At 37.2% G+C, this 23,426-nt stretch overlaps 1 protein-coding gene across 2 annotated transcripts in view; it reads right to left on the bottom strand.

Annotated features, from left to right (window-relative positions):
• The window catches only part of ezrb (ezrin b), a 35,822-nt gene extending 12,810 nt beyond the window's left edge, over positions 1-23,012 (bottom strand). The window contains exons 1-13 of one of the 2 annotated variants that reach the window (XM_077510200.1): positions 22,849-22,994; positions 22,491-22,661; positions 17,759-17,842; positions 13,012-13,107; positions 10,689-10,963; positions 9,875-9,958; positions 8,830-8,976; positions 6,777-6,873; positions 6,439-6,602; positions 4,846-4,955; positions 4,333-4,493; positions 2,552-2,644; positions 2,032-2,484 (exon numbers count right to left, since the gene is read on the bottom strand). In XM_077510200.1, coding sequence (XP_077366326.1) covers positions 2,032-2,484; positions 2,552-2,644; positions 4,333-4,493; positions 4,846-4,955; positions 6,439-6,602; positions 6,777-6,873; positions 8,830-8,976; positions 9,875-9,958; positions 10,689-10,963; positions 13,012-13,107; positions 17,759-17,842; positions 22,491-22,502 — 1,776 coding nt within the window. In that variant the 5' untranslated portion in view covers positions 22,503-22,661; positions 22,849-22,994. Of the gene's footprint in view, positions 1-2,031; positions 2,485-2,551; positions 2,645-4,332; positions 4,494-4,845; positions 4,956-6,438; positions 6,603-6,776; positions 6,874-8,829; positions 8,977-9,874; positions 9,959-10,688; positions 10,964-13,011; positions 13,108-17,758; positions 17,843-22,490; positions 22,662-22,848 lie in introns of both variants that reach the window. The other variant, XM_077510199.1, reaches the window with a different exon arrangement.
• Between the last annotated feature and the right edge of the window lie 414 nt (positions 23,013-23,426).

Raw genomic sequence — 23,426 nt, 5'->3', positions numbered from 1 at the left:
TATGGTCGTTTAAAAACAAAACAAAACAAAAAAAACAACGCCTTAATATACATAGTCATTTGAAAAAAAACAAAAAAAAATACACCTTACTTTTCATGATCGTTAAAAAAATAAATAAATAAAAGCCTTAAGCCATGGTCGTTTTATATTAAAATATAATATATATAAATAAAAAATTGCCTTACTATACTTGATCGTTTAAAAAAAAAGGCTTATTATACATGGTCGTTTTTTATAAAAAAAAAAAAAAAAAAAAAAAAAATAAGTTGCCTTACTATACAATACATGGTCATTTAAAAAAAAAAACAAAAAAAAAAACAAGAACAATAGGGACCTCGCAGCGGTTGGGCCCTAAAAAAAAAACGGCTTACTATACATGGCCATTTTTTATTTAAAAAAAAAAAAAAATGCCTTACTATACATGGTCGTTTAAAAAAAAATAAAGAAATAAATAAACACCTTACTAAACATGGTCATTAAAAAAAAAAAAAAAGCCTTACTATACATGGTCGTTTTTAATTAACAAAAAAAAAACAAAAAAAAAAAAAAACGCCTTACTACACATGGTCGTTTTTAATTAACAAAAAAAACAAACAAAAAAAAACACCTTACTATATATGGTCATTAAAAAAAACTAAAAAAACGCCTTACTATACATGGTCATTAAAAAAAAAAAGCAAAAAATGCCTTTCTATACATGGTCGCTTTTAATGAACAAAAATTGCCTTACGATACATGGTGTTTAAAAAAAAATAAAAATAGAAACGTCCCAGCTGGCTTCAGGCAGGGTACACCCTGAACTGGCTGCCAGCTAATCGCAGGGTACACAGAGACGAACAACCATCCACACTCAGAAGCACACCTAGGGACAAATTCAGAGCGTACGGGGAGAAAATGCAAACTCCGCCCAAGAAGGCCGGAGCCGGGACTCGAACTTGCGTCCCCAGTACTGGGAAGTGGACATGCTAACCACTCAACCACCGCCCTTGGTTTATTGTAATTAATCAAATAAAGACAAAATTTAAAAAAATCCAAATACATATTACATAATTTTTAACTACTTTTTCCCCCCCATCTTCAAATGAACTGGCCTTTCTGTCCCTTTTAAAAATCAAATTGCCGGACAGCACAGTCTGGACCACCGCTGCGATATACACTGAAATAAAAAAACGAAATTGGGTCAAAAGGGGACCGACCTAACGTTTTGGTTTACAGTATTCCCTCGTTTTCAGGTACAATATTGGGGGGGAAAAAAAAAAAAAAAAAAAAAGCATGCAAAATTGCACTTAAAAAAAATGCGAAACAGCGGAAAGTGAGCCGCGTTACAGTGAGGGAACCAAAAAGTTGCGTGGAATGAATAACACAAAACAACTCAAAAATTGGGTTGTAAAATGTTTTCTTCATTTTTTGTTGTCAAAATTAATAGACCACAAAACAACCCAAAAATTGGGTTGCAAAACTGTTTTGTTTTTTTTTAGTTGTATTTTTTTTTTGTCAAAATGAATAGACCACAAAACTATGCAAAAATTGGGTTGTAAAAAAAGTTTTCTTCATTTTTTGTTGTCAAAATGAATAGACCACAAAACAATACAAAAATTGGGTTGTGAAACTGTTTTCTTCATATTTTTGTTGTCAAAATAAATAGACCCAAATAAATAACCCAAAATGTTGGGTCGGTCCCCACCCAACTGTTTAGTTCAAATAAAGAACCCAAAATTCTGGGCCGGTCCCCAAAAAAATGGGTTATTCATTTGATCCATTTTTATTTCAAAAATTAACCAAATAATGTTGGGTCGGCACCCCAAAAATTGATTGTTTCTTGGGTTATTTATTTGACCCAACTGTTTAGTTCAAATAAAGAACCCAAAGTGCTGGGTCGGTCTCCAAAAAATGTGTTAATCTGTGGGTTACTCAGCCAACTGTTTGTTTTAGAAAAATAAACCAAAACGTTGGGCCGGTCCCTTTTTGACCCAACTTGGGTTATCTTTGACCCAACCATTTTTAGAGCGTAAGAACATTTCCTGTGGGTACCTTGAGCTGTTTCTTCAAGCGGTCGTTCTTATTGGTCTCCGGCACGCGCTCCTCCTCGTGGCGATAGTCGTGGTTGTCCACGCTCTGCAGGTCGGCGCTGTGCATGCTGACGCTCTCGTCGTCGTCGCTGTGGCCGTCGAAGTTGTACAGCGGGGGAGGGGGAGGCGGCGTCGGTAGCCTCTCCATCTCCCTCTGCCTCGCCATCTGCCTCGCCATCTGCAACTCCATCGGAGTCGGCATCTGCGTGGCCGTCTGCGTCGGCGTCTGCAGCAGCGCCTGCGACGGCATCTGCATCGGCGTCTGCCCCGGCATCTGCAGCGGCGTCGGCGTCAACATCTGCATCTGCATCGGCGTCAGCATCGCCATCTGCATCGGCAGCATAGGTGGGGGCGCCATCCTGACTTTGTCCAGCTCCTGCTTGGTCTTAATCAGGTCATCTTGGGCCTCTTTGGCCTGGTGAGGAACACAAATGACGTTCACATCTGAGAAGCGCTCGCTTCGAAGAAATCCATCTTCTTACCCGAAGCTGCCACGAGTCCACCTCATTCTCCTTGCGTTTCCTGGCCTCCTCCAGCTGAGTGATTCTGCTCGTGTGCTCCTTCAGCTCTGCAGCCTGACACAAAACATGACCAACTAATGATTCATATGAGTGACTGTTACGTTTAAGGTGTATCTAAGTTATTATATATATGCTAAACTGCTTTACACTTATATGATCTTTAAGTGAACTGTTTTATCTTTAGAACTGTACCAGGCAGTGTGGCTGTGTTTAAAATGAGTCACACTATCTGGGGCAGAAGCGGAAACGAGAACTTTCATTGCTAATGGATAATCACATGCTTACTTGCAACACACTTACATCCAAACAGACAGATATGTTATTTTAAGATAATGCCGCGTTGCACTATTGCGCTTTCCCCACCCCTTAGTCTTGCAACTTTATTTTTTGTAACCAGATAGGGAACAGTCCCAATAAATAGAGAGGGCGCAAGAGAATTGTCAGAGCATCCTTGAAAAGCTTGCACCTGGCAACTCTGCTCTCCTCGCTGCAAGTGAAAACGAATAAGTCTTGGCTTCTCAGTCTTATATGTTTTGGTGTGTAAACCTAACAGTCACATTGGTGGTCTGAAATACAATCTCCAGATCGACACGTGCAAGGTACAGCTGAGAGTCCCTTTTACTCTATTTGTATAGAATGCATTGTATAGAATACGAACCATTTCGTTTTATGCTGTTTTGCTAGTTGTACTTAGTGTCTTATTTACTGTACATTACTTCATATTTTTTAAGCAAACTGAGATCAGCTCAAAAACTTGACATGCTAGAGAAAAACTGAGATCAGTTTTCCGCACCCAAAAACAGCTGTCAGACCTAACTAAAAAAAATAAAATAATAATTGCCGTTATTGGGGTGAATAATATAAATGAATAAAGATTCAAAATATACTGGAAAATACTTTCTAATTCAGGTTAAGAACTACAGTATACCTATGATTAAGGTCTTTCAAAGTATTTTTAAAATATTTTTGATAATCTTGTTCTTGCGTAGGACATATCATTTATTAATTTTCTAAGCCAGTTTCTGTTTTTTTGTTTGTTTTTTTGCTTTTAAATCTCTTCAACTCCAACTGATTTTAAGTGTTGTGCTTGTAATTACCGTATATGTCAATATTGAATTTTAAACTTTAATACCGACATATGGCGTTTTTTGTTTTTTTTTTAAACAATCCCTAGATATTGTCTAGGTAATGGTAAAGGTCTATAAACAATGTGAAATATTTTAGTTTCTTATTAAGCCCCCTGCATAATGCTCTCTCCTTAAATTTGAGATCATATTTTTGTCCCCCACCCCCACAAAAAAAAAAGTGTTATTCACGGTATTTAACAGTATGTGAGATAATGTGTACATCTATCCAATGGAGGTTTCTGGTATGCGCAATATATGCGGCCTAACAGGGTGGCACCCCCCACCACCCCAGCAAAAAAATGAAATAAGAAAATTGTGATATGGTTTGCAGTGGGCATTATGAAAGTATTAACCATTCCCGATTGTATAGGGAATTAACGCCATCTTGTGGAAGATGAGGGGTTTATAATTAAACATTGGACGGAGTAGTTATTGATATCAAAGACGTAAGACTATCAATCCCTTTTAAGAATAAGTGTCACAAAAAGGCCACACAAAAAAAAACTTTCCTGCGTGTTGTGACTAAAAAGGAAAAGGGCTCAAGTTAATAAATTGAATTGACAATTTTGTAAAAATAAATAAGTAAACAAACATCACCACAAATCAAGCACTGACCAGCTGTTCCTGACTAATCTTCTGATTCTCAGAGTGGCGAGCCAGCGCTTCTTTCGCCAGCAGGGCCGCCTGACGCTCCGCCTCCAGACGAGCGGCCTCCTCCTCTGCTCTCCTACGCTCCTGATCCAGCACCGTGGCCCTCTGCATCTGCTCTTGCAGATCTGAAAATGTAGAAAGAGAATAACCAATTGTGAACGTCTCTGTTTTGACAAAGTGCAGAAAAGACTATATGAATTTGTATGGATTTTATTTATTTTTTTGTGGTACTCGCTCAACCCTAAATGTATCTATTTATTATTATTATGATTATGATTATGATGATGATTATTATTATTATTATTATTAATTTTAAATTATTATACAAATGGATAGTAGATACACTTTAGAATTAAGAACACATTATTTTATCATTAAAATCAACAATTTTACTTGACCTACGTAACCAAAATATTGTTTGGTCACAAGCACCAGATAACTCCCAACCCATTTTATTTGAGCTCTTTTTTTCCATACCTTGCTCTGCCTTCTTGGTCTTCTCCTGATACTGGGAGAGCCTCACCATAATATCCTCCTTCTCCCTCTCGATGGCCTCCCTCTTCTTCTTCTCTTTCTCCAGCTGGGCCCTGCAGATAAGCGTTAGCCACATTAGCCAACAAAGATGACATGACAGGCTGGACAAATAATAGCCGAATGTGCGCAACAGCAGCGAGTGAGGGGAAACATTCATCCATCTATTTGTTTGTTTATTTATTTTATTTATTTATTTATCCCAATTTGTCATCAAACCAGCCAGAGTATGAACCAGAGTATGAATTTGTATGCATTGTTTTGAGAAATTAATTTTCTCTTTTGCAAACTTCAATTAATCAACCAACCATCTTTTTTTTTTTTTACAGGTATTAAGGGACTCATTCCAAGCCACCATGCTACTATATATCCAGCTACCATGCATAAACTCTTGCTGCGATTGACCGTTGTTTTACATCCTCGTGTTTAAACAGCTGTAAACGAGAGACAGGCGACTGAAGGAAGATGTTCCTGCTTTGAAAAGGAATACTGTTTGTTATAAAGTGGATGGTGGTTACTCTTTTGTACATTACACTGTGCTGAGTTTGACAATAACAACAGGATCAACCTGCGGTAAATCCACTTCGGTCTTAAGTGGTCTAATGGCTTTAATCTGCTACATGGAGGGGAGTCTTGAGAATTGTTACTAAAATACGTTAAAAAAAAAAATCTCTGCCAATTAGGATTTTGCCCCTTCTGTGCTCAAAATGGGTGAGAGTGGAGACTCTTTAGAAAAGTGTAATTTTGAAAAAATAAAATAACATACAAATATTTATTTTAATTGGTTTTAATCACAAGTAAACCGAGGAGCTAAATCCTAAATTACTAAGTTGAGCTCTTCTCGTTTCAGGGTTTTCTTAGAAAACTTTAAAGCTGCTGAACGCAATAAAATCGATTTCAAATCACTACTGCCACCTGTGGCCAAAAAATGAAACTGCATGCAACCTTCTTAACATACACAATGCACACATGACTTCACAACTGCAGACAGAGGGTGGGAAATTCAAACCCGAATCCACTCTGAAAAATATTGGCTAGAGAATCGACCAATTAGAATTTGTTTCAGTCATATATGGTCAAATAAAAAGGATATTGTTAAGATATTTTTGAGCAAATTGGTACAAAGAGCTCTAAATTTCTCATAAGTGTGAATGTTTTGCCTTTTTGTGCCCTGCTATTGGCCAATCAAGGGTGTACACCACCTATCACACAAAGTTCGCTGGGATAAGCGCTATGCAAAGCAAACATGGTGAGGCAGCATTCAGCTGTTATGCTGCACCCAAATAAAATCAGCTCCAGGTTGAAAACTTTTTGCTTTTGCCCCTCATACCTTTCATTACGATCTTTAAAACATTTTTAAATCAATTTCACAGTATTTATTATTATTATTATTATTATTATTATTATTCATCCATTTTCTTAACTGCTTACTCCTCACAAGGGTCTAATGAGGACAATGTTCTCACTCATCTGATTTGCTACGGCTGGTCAACAAAGTGTTATGGAAACTACAATGCAATCACAATAACATCCACATACTTCTCCTTCTGCCTATGCATCTTCTCCTCTCTCGCCTGCATCTTCATCTGCTGCACCTCGATGGAGTCCGGCTTGCGTCGGTTCATGTAGAGCTCGTGGTTGCCCATGCACAGCTGGAGGATGCGCTTGTTTAAGCGCAGTCGCGGGGAATAGAACACAAAGTCCTGGTCGAGAAGAGATGGTAGGGGAAATAGTGAACAAATGACTACCACGGAATCTGCTTTTGAGATAATTTAGTATGAATTTGTAAAAAAAAAAAAAAAAATTAAAAATGCAATTTTAAAGCAGGTACAAATCATGTTTTACAAATCCATTTAAAAATGAAAAGAATTACTCACTGGTGATTTTTTGTCGATGGACTTGATGGTGAACTTTTTGTCGTTGAAAGAAACGTTTTTAATTTCACTCCAGGGGAAGCCGATTTTTGGGGTCAGTCTGGTGGAGCAAAACACAAGAACATGGATGGATACATTACAACAGCGAAATACGGTCTCGTACTGGTGTGTCAAACATAAGGAATGCGGGCCAGAACCGGCCCGTCAGGTGATCCAATGTGGCCCGTGAGGACAAAACAAAACCTGCAGTTTTTTATTCAAATTAAATGTGGTGGCTAATTTTGACCACTGGAAGGCGCACTGAAAACCACCGGATCCCCGCACACTCCACAGTTTCTTAGGAGAGGTTTTTTTTGTTTTTTTTTTGCCTCATTTGAAGTCATGTTTTCGTTTGTCAACTGTGGCTGTCATTTTAAGATCGAGCATGAACGAGCAACGAGCCTAAAGCCCAATTCACACTGACTGCGGAACAGCTGCGGCGCGTTCTCCGTACGGCGGCCGTAAGGATTGAACACATTCAAGTCTACGTGTCAATTCACACCAGCTTCGGTGCGGTGCGTCTGCGGTGCGGAACGACTGTGACGATGTGGAAGGTTTCCGCGAGCGTTCTATTTTTTCCGGACTCCGCATGCGGATTTTCATGAAACTGAAGAAATTACACGAGCCGGACAGGAAATCGAGCATCTCGCATTAAGGTAAATCCGGTATATTTCAAAATAAAACCGTTTGCGAACTCGTTTTGCATCACATCAGTCGGACATTTAAGACAAAAAATGAGCTCAGAATAAATTAAACATGACAAAATGACACTATTTAAATACAAAACATACTTACCCATGGAGAACAGCCATGGTAGAAGTCCCAGAAATAATGTCCAAAAAGCATATCAATGTAACAACAGGCAAGCGTGGCTATTGTTTACAAATAGGACTCTATATGCACAGTTGTATTTGGGTGAACTCAACTCGCCAGAGTGAACCCCACGTGATCTCGTGGTCTGTCGGGAGTAGATTTCCGGACACGCAATGCATGCGGTGTGAATTGCAGTCCTTGCGGCGTCCGTACGGCCGCCGTACGGAAAACAGCCGTTCCGCAGTCAGTGTGAGTTGGGCTTAATACAGATGCTGCAGTTACACTTTGAGCCAGAGGTGGCAGTCATGAGTAAAAAAGTGACAAACTGCACAATGATCCTTAAAGAAATTTCAGATTACTCTCAGTAAGAGAATAATACATGGAAAATATTTTATAATATTTATAATATAACAGTGGCCCCCAAATTAAAATGTTTGACACCACTGGCCTGGAAACTAACAGGAAAATTTGACACGTCCATCAGTCCACGACAACAAATCCCTCCTCCCGCTTAGTTATAAATACAATTGTGGGATTATTTCAAGGTGTGGCCGACTAATGTTGTCTTGTGCCAGTCTCACTTGCAGGGCGCAACAATCACTGTGTTGTAATAAGATCGACGCGTACCTCGTGGTGAAACTCCCGTTTGAAAAGTACACTGCCTAAACTGGAATTTCACTTAATTGCTCTCGCTGACACACGCTTGTGGAATTGAGACAGCAATGCGGATGTTATGACAGAGCATTGCGTCATTAAGTTTGCTTATTAATTGGTAAATGTAAGTTTTAATTCCGGCGAAAGGTAAAAATGAATGAGGCATAAGACGTCAACAGGCAAATCATCTCTGCTTTGTGGGCCGCCCGCCCTCATCGGAAAGACGCTGCTGTAGGTAAGCCTCACATTCTTAGGTGCCGCGCAGCTTGAAAAACCTGTTGGCGTAACCATGGTTACGGCAGAGGTCGTCGCAGAGGAGAGGTTTCTCCCTGTTGATCGCAAGGCGTACATAAAGCATGACTGGTTTGTCGCTCATATTTAGTGTTGCCATGGGGATTAAATTGCGGTAAAGTGACGTGAGTTGAGCAAAAAACATATTTACATTTAATACATGTATATATTTTATACATGTGGTACACATTGTTATTTCTGTGACCAACTGCGGGTTTGAAAAAGAACAGACTCATTTCAAGTCGTCGTTTCATCTTACTTGTCATCCTTCTCATAAATGTTCAGTCCCAACGCATCCACTCCCAGCCACAGCAGCGTTCCCTTCTTATTCTTGATGTCGAAGTAATTGACGCCATACATCTCCAGGTCCTGAGCGATCTTCAGATACTCCAACATGGCGTCCTCCCTGTGAGAAACCGCCTCAAGTTTAGCGCACACGTGGCACCGTATGACGATTCACGCACAGTCTAAATACAGCTGGGTCAAAAATCACACTAACATGGGTCGGAAAGGGACGGACCCAACTTTTTGGGTTATTCATGTCAATAATTTAGGTTGATTTATAGCAGTGTTTCTCAATTCCAGTCCTCAGGCCCCCTATCCAGCCTGTTTTCCATGTCTCCCAATTGCAACGCAGGTGAGGATCGTTATCAGGCTTCTCCAGAGCTGGCTGATTAGCTGTCATTGGAATCAGCTGCATTGGGAATTGGGAGACATGGAAAACAGGCTGGCTAGGGGGCCTGAGAACCGGAATTGAGAAACATTGCTTTATATATAATTACCCCAAAATGTTTTTTTTTGTTTTTTTTTCTTTTTTTCCCAGGTAATTCATTTGACACAATTTTTGGGTTATTCATGTAACCGTTGTCGGGTTATTCATTTGACCCAAAAAGTTGGGTCAAATGAATAACCCAAAATTTGGTTGTTTTGTGGATTATTCTTGACACAACTTTATGGGTTAAATGAATATCTCAACAACAGATAAATGAATAACCCAATTCATTTAACTTTACGGGTTAAATGAATAACCCAATTCAGTTAAATGAACAACACAATTAATTTAAATTTACAGGTTAAATGATTAACCCAATGACAGTTAAATGAATAACCCAACTAATTTAACTTTACGGGTTAAATGAATAACCCAATTCAGTTAAATGAAAAACAATTCATTTAACCCATAAAGTTGGGTCACATGAATAAATAATCCACAAAACAACCCAATTCATTTACCCAAGAAGTTGGGTCAGTCCCCTTTTGACCCAACTGTATTTAGAGTGCATATAAAGCGCGCACGGACTCACTTCAACATCCCGCGGTGCTCCTCGTGCCACACCTGAATCCTCTCCTCCCACTGTTCCTGTGATAACTTGTGCTGATCCAACACTCTAAAGATGGAAACATAGAAGCACAAGTTAAAACCTTGCATGCCCAAATATTAAAGTGTTGAAAATAGCTGTTGAACAAAATCCATTCACTGTCTCAAACACTCAACTATCTGACAACTTCCTTCACTCTGCGGGAGCCGTGCAGCATTACGTCACCTCAGGATTGAAAGTATGCTTCTTTGGATAGTCATGAGTGAAAGTAGCTCAGCTGGCTACATTAAGTTAGCCTGCTTTGTCAAAACGGATAGCTGATGACAGTGGCTTCTTAATGATTCGACCTTATCAAAGGTGCTACTCGGAAACTAAGATAACAGCGCAGAAACCATGATTCATACATAACCTTTCTCTTTTGTTTCTTTGGTTGCCAAGGAGGACATCATCATTTCCTCAGAGGCAGGTTCAACCAGACTAGTGGCCCTACTGGCTCAGTGCGTAATTTTGAGTACTGTTACTAGTGTTACTGTATATACAGTCGCCTCCAAAAGTATTGGAACGGCAAGGTCAATTCTTTTGTTTTTGTTGCGTACTGAAGACATTTGAGTATTGTGCAAACATTCGGGCACAGCCAATACAACAATTCGAATTGTTATGTACTGTAATGTATTTTTCATCTTTTGATCTGAAATCCAAGTATTGTCAGAATACAACAAAAACAAACAGTCACATGACCTACCAAAGCTGACAGATTCAGTGCCTGACACAAATCAACACACTTTTCCCACCTCCTCACCTGCGAGGCAACAGACGCTCAGAAAGGAGGTATCCCGGCCGGTGGGTGTGTTTGTCATAGTCTCCATACTTGGCTTGAACAGAGTACGACGCCAGCAGCACTGCCGTTTCGGGCGGGCAGTAAACCTGGTCGCTCAGGATGCTGTCTTTCACTTGCATGAAGAAGAGCTTCTGCGTGGCCTCCTGAATGAGCTCCTCGTTCACTTCCTCGGGAAAGTACTTGGCCCGAAACTTAAAGTACAGCGGGTTGTCTTTCCTCACATCCTGTTGGGACACCTGAAAAGAAATTGCAAACGCACTTAAAGCGAGACATTTATCGGGTTTGTTGTTGAAATAAATACATAAATATATAAATACATACAAATAATAATTCAATAGTATCAATTAGTGTTGTTCCGATACCGTTTTTTGGCCCCCGATACCGATTCCGATACCTGCAGTATCGGCCGATACCGATGCCGATACCAATACCTAAGGTTTTTTTTCCCTCAACATGAAAAGCTGTCCTGCCATTGGTTCAGAGCGTTCAAGGGCCAATAGGATATCTTAGATCGGCATACAGTGAGCATGTCACATATTAGTGAATGTCATGCACGAACAAGAGACAAGATGCTGCATCCAAAGTCCTATATTAGCGTTGGAATTAATGATATTGGTATGTTACTTGTGAGTAGTCGCCGATACCGATACCACTGTTTTAATGCAGTATCGGAACAACACTAGTATCAATAACCAATACATAAAAATGAATATTAAATAAATAAATACATTTAAATAATAATAATAATAATAATAATAATAATAATAATAATAATAATAATAATAATAATAATAATAATAATAATAAATAAACTTAATGTATCTGTTTTGTGGTTGAAATAAATAACTAAAAATAAAATAAATTAATTAATAAAAAACAACAATATAAATAATAATAAATAATGTAAGTAGAAAATAAATTTAAAAATAAATAATAATTAAATAAATTACTTACCCAAAACCACATTTTTTATGGGGGCACTAGAATGGATTATTAATTGTATTTCAATTTGTGTCAGTTGGGAAAATTAATTTGAGTTCTGAGTGATTTGAGTTGTGAGCACGGTCACAGAACAAAATTAAAGAGATACTTCACTTATTTAGCCCATTATAGCAATAAAAAGTTAATATTTTGTCTGTAATTAATTTGATACTTTCATAATTTTTCATGTACAATTAGTACCTTTTACCTGTTTTCTGGGTTTGGTCAAGTGACATTCACAAGCTGAGCTGTGATTGGTTACCTGAGCACTTGTGATGTCATTTTCAGTCAACAGCAAGTTGCAAAATGTGTTTTTAAAGGTACTAATTGTACATGAAAAATAATGAAAATATCAAATTTATTATACACAAAATATTAATGCTTGACTGCCAAAAATGGCTAAATAAGTAAAATATCCCTTTAAGATTGTGAGTCGGGTCTCACTGTACTGTTTGGTGAGATGTTGCTTGTGTCAAGGGGTGCAGCAACTTCTTTTAACGTAATTGCAACAAAAATAAACCACGCTAGTGTGGCTGTTACACCTTAAACATTTCTTGACCATAATATATTATATGTGACCACACTAGTCTTAACATGACATTCTGATTAATATTACATTTGTGGAATATGAGTTACGCAGAAAAATCCATCCGTTTTTATCCATTTTGCCACTTGCTGTTGACTGAAGAAGTGGAAATGACGTCACAGTTGTTCAGGACTCAGGGAACAACCAATCACAGCTCAGCTTCATAAAATAGGTGAGCTGTGATTGGTCGTTGCCTGACACCTGCGCATCTGTTTTTGGGTGGAGGGGAGGTCAACTCAAACAGAGTAAAACAAAATAAATATGAACGAATAAACACTTCAAAGTTGGTTAAAAAAGAAAAATCCGTTGCAGAGTACTTCTATCATGTGCCAGACTTCATTCATCTGATTTACAGATTAGACCGGATTATGAGCAACTCCGGGAATCCAGCGGCGTGGAGTTTAGCAATGTTGACAATACAACAGAAAGCGGTTCTGGTTCAATAAGAGTTTACACTCCAGCTGAACACACAATACCCTTATGCAACAAGTAAACACAGAAACCAACGAGGTATGTTATAGCTATTTGCTCTTTTGCAGGAGGGGGCGCTTACCACAATAGAGAATATCAATGGAGTGCTTATAGTGCATATGATGGTTGCTACTGATTGACTGAAAGGGAAACATTGCATCATCGAGCCAACATTCTTCTATTGTTTGAATGAATTTGACTTCAAAATCCATTCCATCTAGTGATTGTATTTTAAACATGTCTCACCTTTTTTTCCAGTTTGAGCCAGGTTAAATAGTCTTTTCCATCCATATACTGGAGTCCAAAGTACCAGACCTCACGTAAGCCAATTGTTTTCACCACCTACGGATTAAAAATAAAAGAGTAATTACTCTGAATAGGATTAACATTTTCAAAATAGCAATGGCATAAACAATATTTTTTTATAAACTTCGGAGAAACAAGTCAGCAGTTGTAAACATCCACAGCATTGTGATTTTCTAGGAATGTTCTAAAAGTGATTGTGAGAAAGTGTTTTAATATTTATCCTTTTTGGCACATAACGGAGGAGGGAGGGAGGGAGCAAGACGAACGAGACACCGGAAACACAGACGCCGTTTTGCTCTGATTAATGTGCCTAAAAAAATAAATAAATAAAAATGCGAGCAGGAACTAGTTAGTCAAGCACAAGCCCACAGATCTGTTCTAAAAATAGGTCAGCATAGATGGGACACTGTAACTTACTAAGAGGAATTAAAACAGAAGAATAATGTTATTTATTTATTTATTTATTTATTTTTTATACCTAACAATCCATGTTTCTTTTGTACCAAATATTCTATATATATATATATATATATTTTTTTTTTTAAACATTCTTTAATGATTCCCAGGAGAATTATTTATTTATTTATTTATTTATATCTAAAAATGCATGTTTCTTTTGTACCAAATATTCTATATTAAAAGAAAAAACATTCTTTAATGATTCCCAGGAGAATTATTTATTTATTTATTTATTTATTTATTTATTTATTTATACCTAACAATCCATGTTTCTTTTGTACCAAATATTCTATATTTTCAGAAAGAAAAAAAAATTCTTCAATGATTCCCAGGAGAATTATTTATTGTTTATTTTTTTATTTATTTATTTATTTATTTATTTATTTATTTATTTATATCTAAAAATGCATGTTTCTTTTGTACCAAATATTCTATATTAAAAGAAAAAACATTCTTTAATGATTCCCAGGACAATTATTTATTTATTTATTTATTTATTTATTTATTTATTTATACCTAACAATACATGTTTTTTTTTGTACCAAATATTCTACATTTTCAAAAAAAAAAAACATTCTTTAATTATTCCCAGGAGAATTATTTATTTATTTATTTATTTATTTATATCTAAAAATGCATGTTTCTTTTGTACCAAATATTCTATATTTTCAAAAAAAAAAACATTCTTTAATGATTCCCAGGAGAATTATTTATTTATTTATTTATTTATTTATATCTAAAAATGCATGTTTCTTTTGTACCAAATATTCTATATTAAAAGAAAAAACATTCTTTAATGATTCCCAGGAGAATTATTTATTTATTTATTTATTTATTTATTTATTTATACCTAACAATCCATGTTTTTTTGTACCAAATATTCTATATTTTCAAAAAAAAAAAAACATTCTTTAATGATTCCCAGGAGAATTATTTATTGTTTATGTATGTATTTATTGATTTATTGATTTATTTATTGGAGCATGCCACTTTCGCCACCCATTCACCGGGTGTCCTGCTTAGTTGCCTGGGTGAAGTATGTATCGACACAAAGGCAGTCCACCACAGTCTGTGCCTGAAGATAAGCCTCAAGCCAGCAAGGCTGAAATTCAAATCAAACTCTTTTTGTGGCACCGTATAAAATAGTCAACGCGGGGGAGTGGTTTTGAATGGTATTGTATTTACTGTAGTTCAACAACAATCACGAAAAATAAAAGGTCCCGTGGCCGAAAATGTTATAAAAATTACACCTAAATAAATGCTTAAAACAAACAGTTCTAAAAGAACTGTTTTGTACTTCAAAGTTAAATACAATAAATTGTACTGCATTATTAAAAAATAATAATAAAGTTCAAGCTAAAGTAACATTCGGCAAAATAAAAAAAGTACAGTACATTTGAACTTTACCAAAACATGCGAACAACTTTGACTTTATCAACATGTTCTAATTACTTAAAGAAAAAGTTTATTTATTTATATTTAGTTGTTTTGATTTCATTTAAATGTATTTTTTTATTATATTACGCATTGCGAAGTTGTTTGAAAGTGTAAATAAAGTCGTTCGGAAATGTGGGTAAAGACATTGCAATCTACTGAAAAGTCATTCGAACGTACTGCTAAGTTGTTTGAACGTATTGATAAAGTCGTACAAATGCACCGCAAATGGAAACATGGCGAAAGACATTGTAACCTACTGAAAAGCAGGACTGGACTGGCACAAATAATCGGCATTTTGACTTTTGACGGCCTACCTCCCAGCCCAGCCTGATTCCGGACTGCGATTGGCTACCAAATAGCTTCTACCAGTGATGTTTATTGCTTCACTTTGATCTCAATATTGTAAATGGATAAAATTGTGGTCTGGTAAAATGGAGTCAAATAATAATTGAAGCCCCAAAGGACACCAGCCCACCGAGCATCTGCCATGTATGTCAGATGGACAGTCCAGCCCTGCTGAAAAGTCATTCGAACATACTGCAAAGTTGTTTGAACGTGTTGATAAAGTCGTACAAACACCGCAAAATTGTTCGAACATGCTGGTAAAGTTGTTCCAACGTATTGGTAAAATGTAGGCCAAAGGCTATGTTTTTAGCATTTGGCCTACATTTTACCAATATGGCATGACAAGGATAAAATGTTACGAATAGGTTTGGACGACTTTACCAATTGTATCTCAAAACGCAAATGAGCATAACAGGGCAGGTCAATGAGTTTGAATTGTGATTTAGTTTTCTTTTCTTTTTTTTTTGACACTGTCGCTCAAGGTTAAATGAGATGAGCTGCAGGGTGTGTAGGGGAGTGGCAGGTGCTCATCTGTGGTATGACAGATGCTCCGTCTATGATCAACGGTTGTCACAAAGGACTGACACACTCTCGGAAGAAATGAGCTTACGGCTGTTGCTCGGCAGCCAGTTGGCTTCGGTCAATGCAGCTACTTAAGAATACATTCAAGCTGCTTATACATACAAAAGGTGCAGCTACATGAACCAATCTGTCATTGAGGCTGCGTTCAGACTGCCAGACCAAATCCATCCAGATTGAAAGCGGATGGATCCTTTGTAGTTTGAACAAAGCACCTGAAATCCGATTTTTGCGGGACGGATTGGAACCACATGCGGGAGGTAGTTTTATATCCGATTTGAACAGGATGCGTCTCAGTGTGATCAGCTCGAAACACTTCCGTGCTCGGCCGTAGCTATTGACATATGGTCGTTAAAAAAATAATAATAAAAAATAAAAAAAATAAAAAAGAAAGTAAGAAAGAAAGAAAGGAAACCGCTTAACGCGCTTGCAAGGAAGGGGAAGTCCGGAGTAGTAAACAGCCTCACAATGATGTCAAACACTACAAGCGCTCTGCGTCCCCTCCACTTCGTTGCTATGGCAACCTGTCAGATGGGTCAATAGTAGAAGTGTGACAATATGTCGATATTGCGATAAATTGTGATATTTCGTCTCCCGATAGATTAGCAATACGCCTACGCAAGTATCGCAATATTTGTAGTTATTATACAGCCACTATAATGGCTCCATTGTTCATTACTTATAGAGCAATTACTTGGCGGGCCGCTAGGGGGAGCACCTTATAAGAGTGGCGGGGAAATGGGCGGAAGTCTTCAGGTGAAGAAGACTCGTGAGCTTATTTTTGCTTGTGTGAGACATTAATCTGCCCAGAAACTGACTCAGTTTTGCATACGTTTCTGTGAAAAATGTGTACTTTAATCTTCAATTTTAACATTTTAAAACATATTTGATGTTTCAACTTTTTGAAGCACACAATTTCTGAGGAATATTAGTGTTGGGCAGCGGAGCCTTTTAGCCTCTCACAGTCATGTTGATTTCATATTTCTCTTTCTGCTGCAATCGCTATTCTGAAAATGTACCGTACTACTTTGTTAATTACTTTAATTGCATTTGCCCTAGTTTTCTTGGTAGGTTGCCCTCATAAATGCTTGGCACAACTGATCTAAAAAAATCACAGTCATCATTTGTGGCACACCCATCCGACAGCAAGTCATCGCCTACAACTGTTAATTCCATCGCTACTCTGCCAAAAAATATTATGCAGACTGACCAAACAACCATCGCAGAAATTTCGAGAATTGGGATTTGATTTGATCGACGTGTTCTCGACACAGACGAAGGGTTGTTCCCCTGACACGCAACCGCAACATATATAGAAATTGGCGACACTAGCTATCGAAAAACGAGTTTGACAGGAAGCGGCCAAAACAATGGCCTTCTTCCTGCGGTGCTGTCACACGGCACCAAACGAGTTCACCTTAATGACAATGTCATCCAGGTTTGGGGGATCTCATCTTTAGAATTTCGACCACTTGTAGATTAAATCTGTTTTAAATAAAAACAAAAATGATGTTTGAGTGCAGCAATTTGTTCTTTTCAGAATCTTATTTTATAAACAAAAATGTTTTTCATTCTGGCGTCCGACTTGATTTCAGTTTACTCAATTGTGACATGTCAACCAACAACATAAGATTATAAATTTGAGGAGGAAGAATGGCGCCATAAAAAAAAAAAAAAAAAAAAAAAAAAAAAAAATGAGATCATTGTCTGATAAATGACTCACTACTCAAAAGACAATCCCGTTCAGCTTTCGGACTCTCTTATTGTTTCATTTCCTAAACAGTGAGCAGGTGGAGCGTTCTTACAGGAATTCTGTACAATGAGTAATGCATTCAGTACTTTTAAGCCGAGATGGCGTGCGGCGTACCTGGTCAAAGACAACTTTGCCATAAGCGCTTGGCAACACGGCAAACTCCAGCTCAGAGTCCAAGGCGTTGACGTTAATGTTGACCTGTGGGAAGAACACAAAATAAAAATGATATTGGAAATGAAATTCATTTAGCTAGTGAAACAGTAACAGGGGCTAAACAACTGGATCCATTTAAAGAAAGGGGATTATTCAAGTAAACTAGCCTTGGTAGGCTAGCTTAACTTTACCCTTTTGACGTTTCGGATTGCTGGTAATTTAGCATGCTAAGAAACCGTTAGTTAATTACGACATCATTGCATGATACGGCACACATCTCCATGGAGCATGTAGAAAATAAGAATATATCCTGACCAATATTGCACTTAAAAGTTGTGTTCCTAAATCCTAAACAGCTTTGAGTTGTTTTTATTTATTTATTTATTTATTTATTTTAATTTAATGGGTAAAAGTGTTTGAGAATTAAATGAATGCAAAGTTTTATTAGTTATATGTTAAATATGATCCAATGTGTGACTTTTGTGATCTGTTGCATGACTACTGCTAATGAGCTCTCGCTTTTCTTTTTAGAGGGGATTTCTAAGCAGCGCAAGATATGATTGGTTGCTTGCGCAGCTGAGTAAGCAAGCCATCTCTTGGAAGTTACCACAATTGAATCCAATTAACTTTCTTTTCTCTTTGTCAGCGCGTAATGGAGGAGGAGGAGGGAGGGCGCATGACGAGATACCGCAAACTCAGATGCCCTTTTGCTCTGATCAATGTGCCCTAAAATTGTCCTTTAAAAAAAAAAAAAAAAAAAAAAGGTCAAAGGGTACTAGTTAGCGCCAAGGTCGACATAAGTAGCCTATAGGTCTGTTCTAAAAAGAGCTCACCAGTGATGAATTTAAACAGAATAAGAATGTTAACATTTATTTATTTATTTATTTATTTATTTATTTATTTATTTATTTATTTATTTATTTATTTTTTTATTCATTCATTCATTCATTCATTTGAACTTAACATGATAGGTGTTTGTTCTGTACTAAATATTCTATATTTTGTTTAAAATAAAATGCAGCTTTTATTTACCCAGATGTATATTTAAAAAAAAAAAAAGTAATTTTAGATAAATAATTTAATACCATGATATTTTTGCTGACGGTTATCATACCATCAGAATTCAACTCCCAAAAACAGATGAATACGTTCTATTTCAAATCTTACCTGTGTCCCAAAGACGTATTTATACGTTGTTTTTTTTTGGTTTGTTTGTTATGCAGAAGGCTTTGATGCAGCCTCTGAACTGAAGAGAATGGTTGAAGCAGTGGTAGTAATTACACAAATGGCCAGCAGGTGGCAGTATATGATATCAACCAGGGCCATGTTGCAACAAGCTTTGCACCCCACAGTTTTAAAGATTTGTGAATAATGATGAAACTTAGCTATATTCTAATGTTAATTGCTGCAAAATTGAAACAGATAAAAATATACTTTTTTTTCATGATGGAAGAAGATACGCTAATCTTTCTTTTGGTAGGTTCCAAGTTTTGATAGCAATAGAACATAATATTCTGTGGGCTTTGCAAAATCAGTCCAAATTCAGTAAAAATGCCGGGGGCAAAGGGGGACTGCTTCTGTGAAAATGGCTGGGAATGAACGAGTTAAATTGGGCCCATGACTAGTCCCCATGGAAATGAACTGTAATTAATTGAACTGATATATTAGAGAAATGTTCATCAATGTAGCACTGTATTTAAAAAGTACAATTATTTGTTATTAAATGCTCAAAATAAATCAAGCAAATGTAATCAAATCCCCATCCCAAGAGCCTTTTGCAGTATGTATCATGAGAAAAAAGGATGAAAACATTGTTTACAAAGCTTATTACCACTCACTGAAATGTATACAAAGACGATGCAGAGGCCGGAAACGAGCTGCTAACAGAACACTTCGGCAGCATCCTTCATCTCCAATCCATTGTAAACGTCGGAACGAGACATCTAAGCCAAAGCTGCGACCCCGCCCACTTCCAATCAACTAACCGGCTTACATCTTGCAAGGACAGCAAATCCAATCACAGCGTCTCATCATCATCATCATCATGTTAGCCGAGAGACTGCAGGGGAGCAGCAGACTCGAAGCTGCCAGGGATGATTAGAGAGAAAAGTTTGGAAACTTTTGCCTAATGTGATGGAACTCTCAAAACATGGCTTGGAACACTCTCACTCAGGCAGAACTTTATATCCTGGTTTTGAGTCACAGCTAAAAGGCAAAAAAACAAAAAGGTGGTGAAATACAGCCTCTACTCAATAACGAGACAAAGAACGCTTTGAGCTAGAGTCTGTACCTCAACTGCTCCCAAACTCAAAAAAGAGGCACTCTGTAATGAGGGAGAACGTCTCATACCTCGAAGCCTAAGTGCTGTATTTGCATTTACAGCATTTACTGATGGAAGCACCTAGCAAAACACAGCCACAGCAGCCAATGGAATATGCGAGCGAGTGCGCTGGCCAGGACAAGAAGGTGGAAACCACAAAGTGATTGAATGATATGCGATCTCGGAGTAGGTCGCCCAACAGGAAGTCGGGATAAACGGAGGCCTTTCAGAACGGTAAAGAAAACGTGTAAATGGGCATAGACCTTCAAATCCGCAGCCTTATTCAGGTCAAAGTTCACATTTGTAACCCCATAACACAATTCATCCGTTCTATTTATTATTTTGCAAATATTGAGAGGAGGACTGCGACAGGAGATTACATTATATGACACAAAATATGTTTGAATGGCCAAAATTAGCATTTTCCTTTTATTGATACCCTGAAAAATCCACCCCTTCCAAATGTAAAAACTTATTTTTGCGTTTCCATTCAGGTGTATTTTTCACAATTCTTGAAAATGAACAAAAATAGGTTGACGGAAATCCACCTACTGATGTGTTTTGTTATAATTATTGCTCAATGTCCTAAAAAAAATACAATCAAATGGTGCCAGTGGTTACTAGTTTGCCCCAAGGACAACATGAGTCGCCCACAGGTCTGCTTTAAAAAATAGCTTACCAATGATGGGACATTGTACTTACTAAGAAGAACTCAAAGAAAGAAAGATTGATAGCATTTGTTTATTGAAACTGTCCCAAAGATTTTCTTATTTTTTTCTGTTTTTATTCACCTTTTTTTTTTTAAAATGTAATTTAGGGGCTGTAATTTTAATACCATGATACTGCGATAATTTTTATTATTGCTGTTATCGTACCATCAAAATCTAATAACGACCCATGCCTGGTTACCAAGCATTCACCAAGGCATACACTTCAATATTTAAATGAGTCATTTGCAATGGTGAGTCACATGTATGGCAAACATTGTCCGCAAACGTCTTGTCATAAAATATGATTTATTTTCATGCAACACAATAGCAACCTGTACAGATGTTTGTTTTTTTTGTTTTTGTTTTTTGTTTTTTTTAGAATGTTGGCCAAATCAATAGCTATGACGTCTTACGTGTTGCATTGAGGTCACGACTGCTTCAAAAGTAAACAATGAGACAGTATTGTGAATAAAAACCGACTCAAGTTATGACATCACTACCACAGCAACGCACACAAAAACCTGAAGGCCATTCTAAACAAAGCATCAACATACTTCATAGAGATGACCACAACCTCTTGTCAAGAACAGTACAACACACAGATGGTTTTGTAACCACCTTTTGACTGGAATAATAAAGCAACTACAAGGAAAATAGAACATTTTCACTTAGTGTTATTAAGCAAGTAAACTGTCTAAATAAAAAGCTCCCATGTATGGATTTGACTTCATGGAAATACTATATAACTCAGTTTCCATGTAAGAAAATGAACAAGACGTTGTTCCAAATGCCAGCAAAAAGTTTCCAAACTGATGTTTGACTGCACAGGGTGTAATAGCAGGCCGGGGTGGGGCAAGCTAGTCAGGAGCAAAACCTGATCTGTTAGAAAACACGGGAGAACTTTGTGAGCTTTCTTTTACCTCCACTCAGAGTTTGGCATGGAATTGTACATTTGAAATCCAGCACCACAAAAGTAACTGCGTACAGGTACAAACTGCCTCAAGGATGCACACACACACACACACAAAAAATAAAAACACTTTCAAGCAACCAAAAGAATGTTTTCTACCAATCCTATTAAATTCTCATGTGATGTGGCTTTGCTGCTTGCTTGAATTCATTATGACCTTATCAAATTGAGTTTTTATTCATCAAAGATCTCCCATATTTAATGCACACATAATCAACTCAAGACTAGTGGGACACTCCCATCCATGGCTATGAGGACAAGTGATTTTGAGTGGCTTGCCTTTGAATGGAAACATTTGCCATAATAATTCAATACTAGTGTATGGAAGCAAACAGACACTAAAGTATTGGCATCCCTGAAACACAGACTAATAGTATATGATGAATTACTGCGAAGATATATATTTTTAACCAAAAATTTCTCACCCCTTTTTACTTAGCAAGGACATATCAAAAATTAATACTGCACACCTGTATATTCAATTAATATAGCTAAAATAGTAAAAATAATTATTATTAATCAGTCCGCTACATTCACTTCAAAAGCTAATCTTCACAAAATTATTAAATATATACATTTTTTAAACTCTAACACGTTACATTTAGTTTATTATCCTTTTTACCTGTGGGAAATAACGCATCAGGTAAAATGAATAAAACTGCAACAATATACATATACACTCTTGTAACTTACCGCTTTCGGCATTTTGTGTCCTTTTACCGCCTTTTACCCGAGAAGGAGATGATATTAGTCAGACCCCGTGTAGTCACAGTATATTCGTGAAGCGCGAGCAGGAGGAGGAGAAAGAAGTTTAAGCCACTTGGGTGTTACTGGAAGCCGTCTGAAGGAAGCCGCTTGGCACTCCTGCAGGTGACAGTCGACATTGAATGAGTTCCACGACTGACAAGCTAGCAGCAGCCACGTAAAAGTAGCGCAGGAAACGACAAGGATTTCCTTTCAAAATATGAGTAAAACACTAATGTCTGACGTTTTCCTCAATATCTAATAAATATGTACGTATACAACAATAATATAAAATATTAGCTCTTACCTGTTTTTGTTCACCAAATGAACGATTCTGGACAATCTGCATTGTAGGTCCGGCTTCCATTACTTTTAATGTGGTATTTAAACTATACACACAGGAAGCTGTGTAGTTTTTGAGTGATACATTTTTAATTTTTTGTGAAAGCGCCTGCCTTCACCGGATGAGCACGGTCAAGACGTCCACGCCTATTTTCGCCTCATTCCAATATTATTTTTTCTTTATTACGAGCGATACTCGAACAAAAAGTAACTTGCCGTCATTCAAACGTCTGTATGACGTCACTAGGCTACATTTCTCGGACTTTCAATAAACAAGCCAGAATCGGTCCTTTGTAGTCTTCTTTAGTAATTACAGGCGCTGGACATTTACATATTCTATACAAATCTTGTATTTTTATTATTCAAGTACCTGCTTCGTGTGTTGGTTGACAACATAGGTAGGCATGACTTTCATGTATCATAATATATTTATAGTATGTGTTGCAATTTTTTAAGGGAAAGTGAAAATGGCATTTGATATAAATTGTCCCTAGGTGTGCGTGTGAGTGTGGATGGTTGTTCGTCTCTGTGTGCCCTGCGATT

Source organism: Festucalex cinctus, chromosome 21 (assembly GCF_051991245.1).
Source record: "Festucalex cinctus isolate MCC-2025b chromosome 21, RoL_Fcin_1.0, whole genome shotgun sequence".
Classification (NCBI taxonomy): Eukaryota; Metazoa; Chordata; class Actinopteri; order Syngnathiformes; family Syngnathidae; genus Festucalex; species Festucalex cinctus.
The sequence above is the reverse complement of the archived record's forward strand: the minus strand, read 5'-3'. Positions and strand labels throughout refer to the sequence as shown.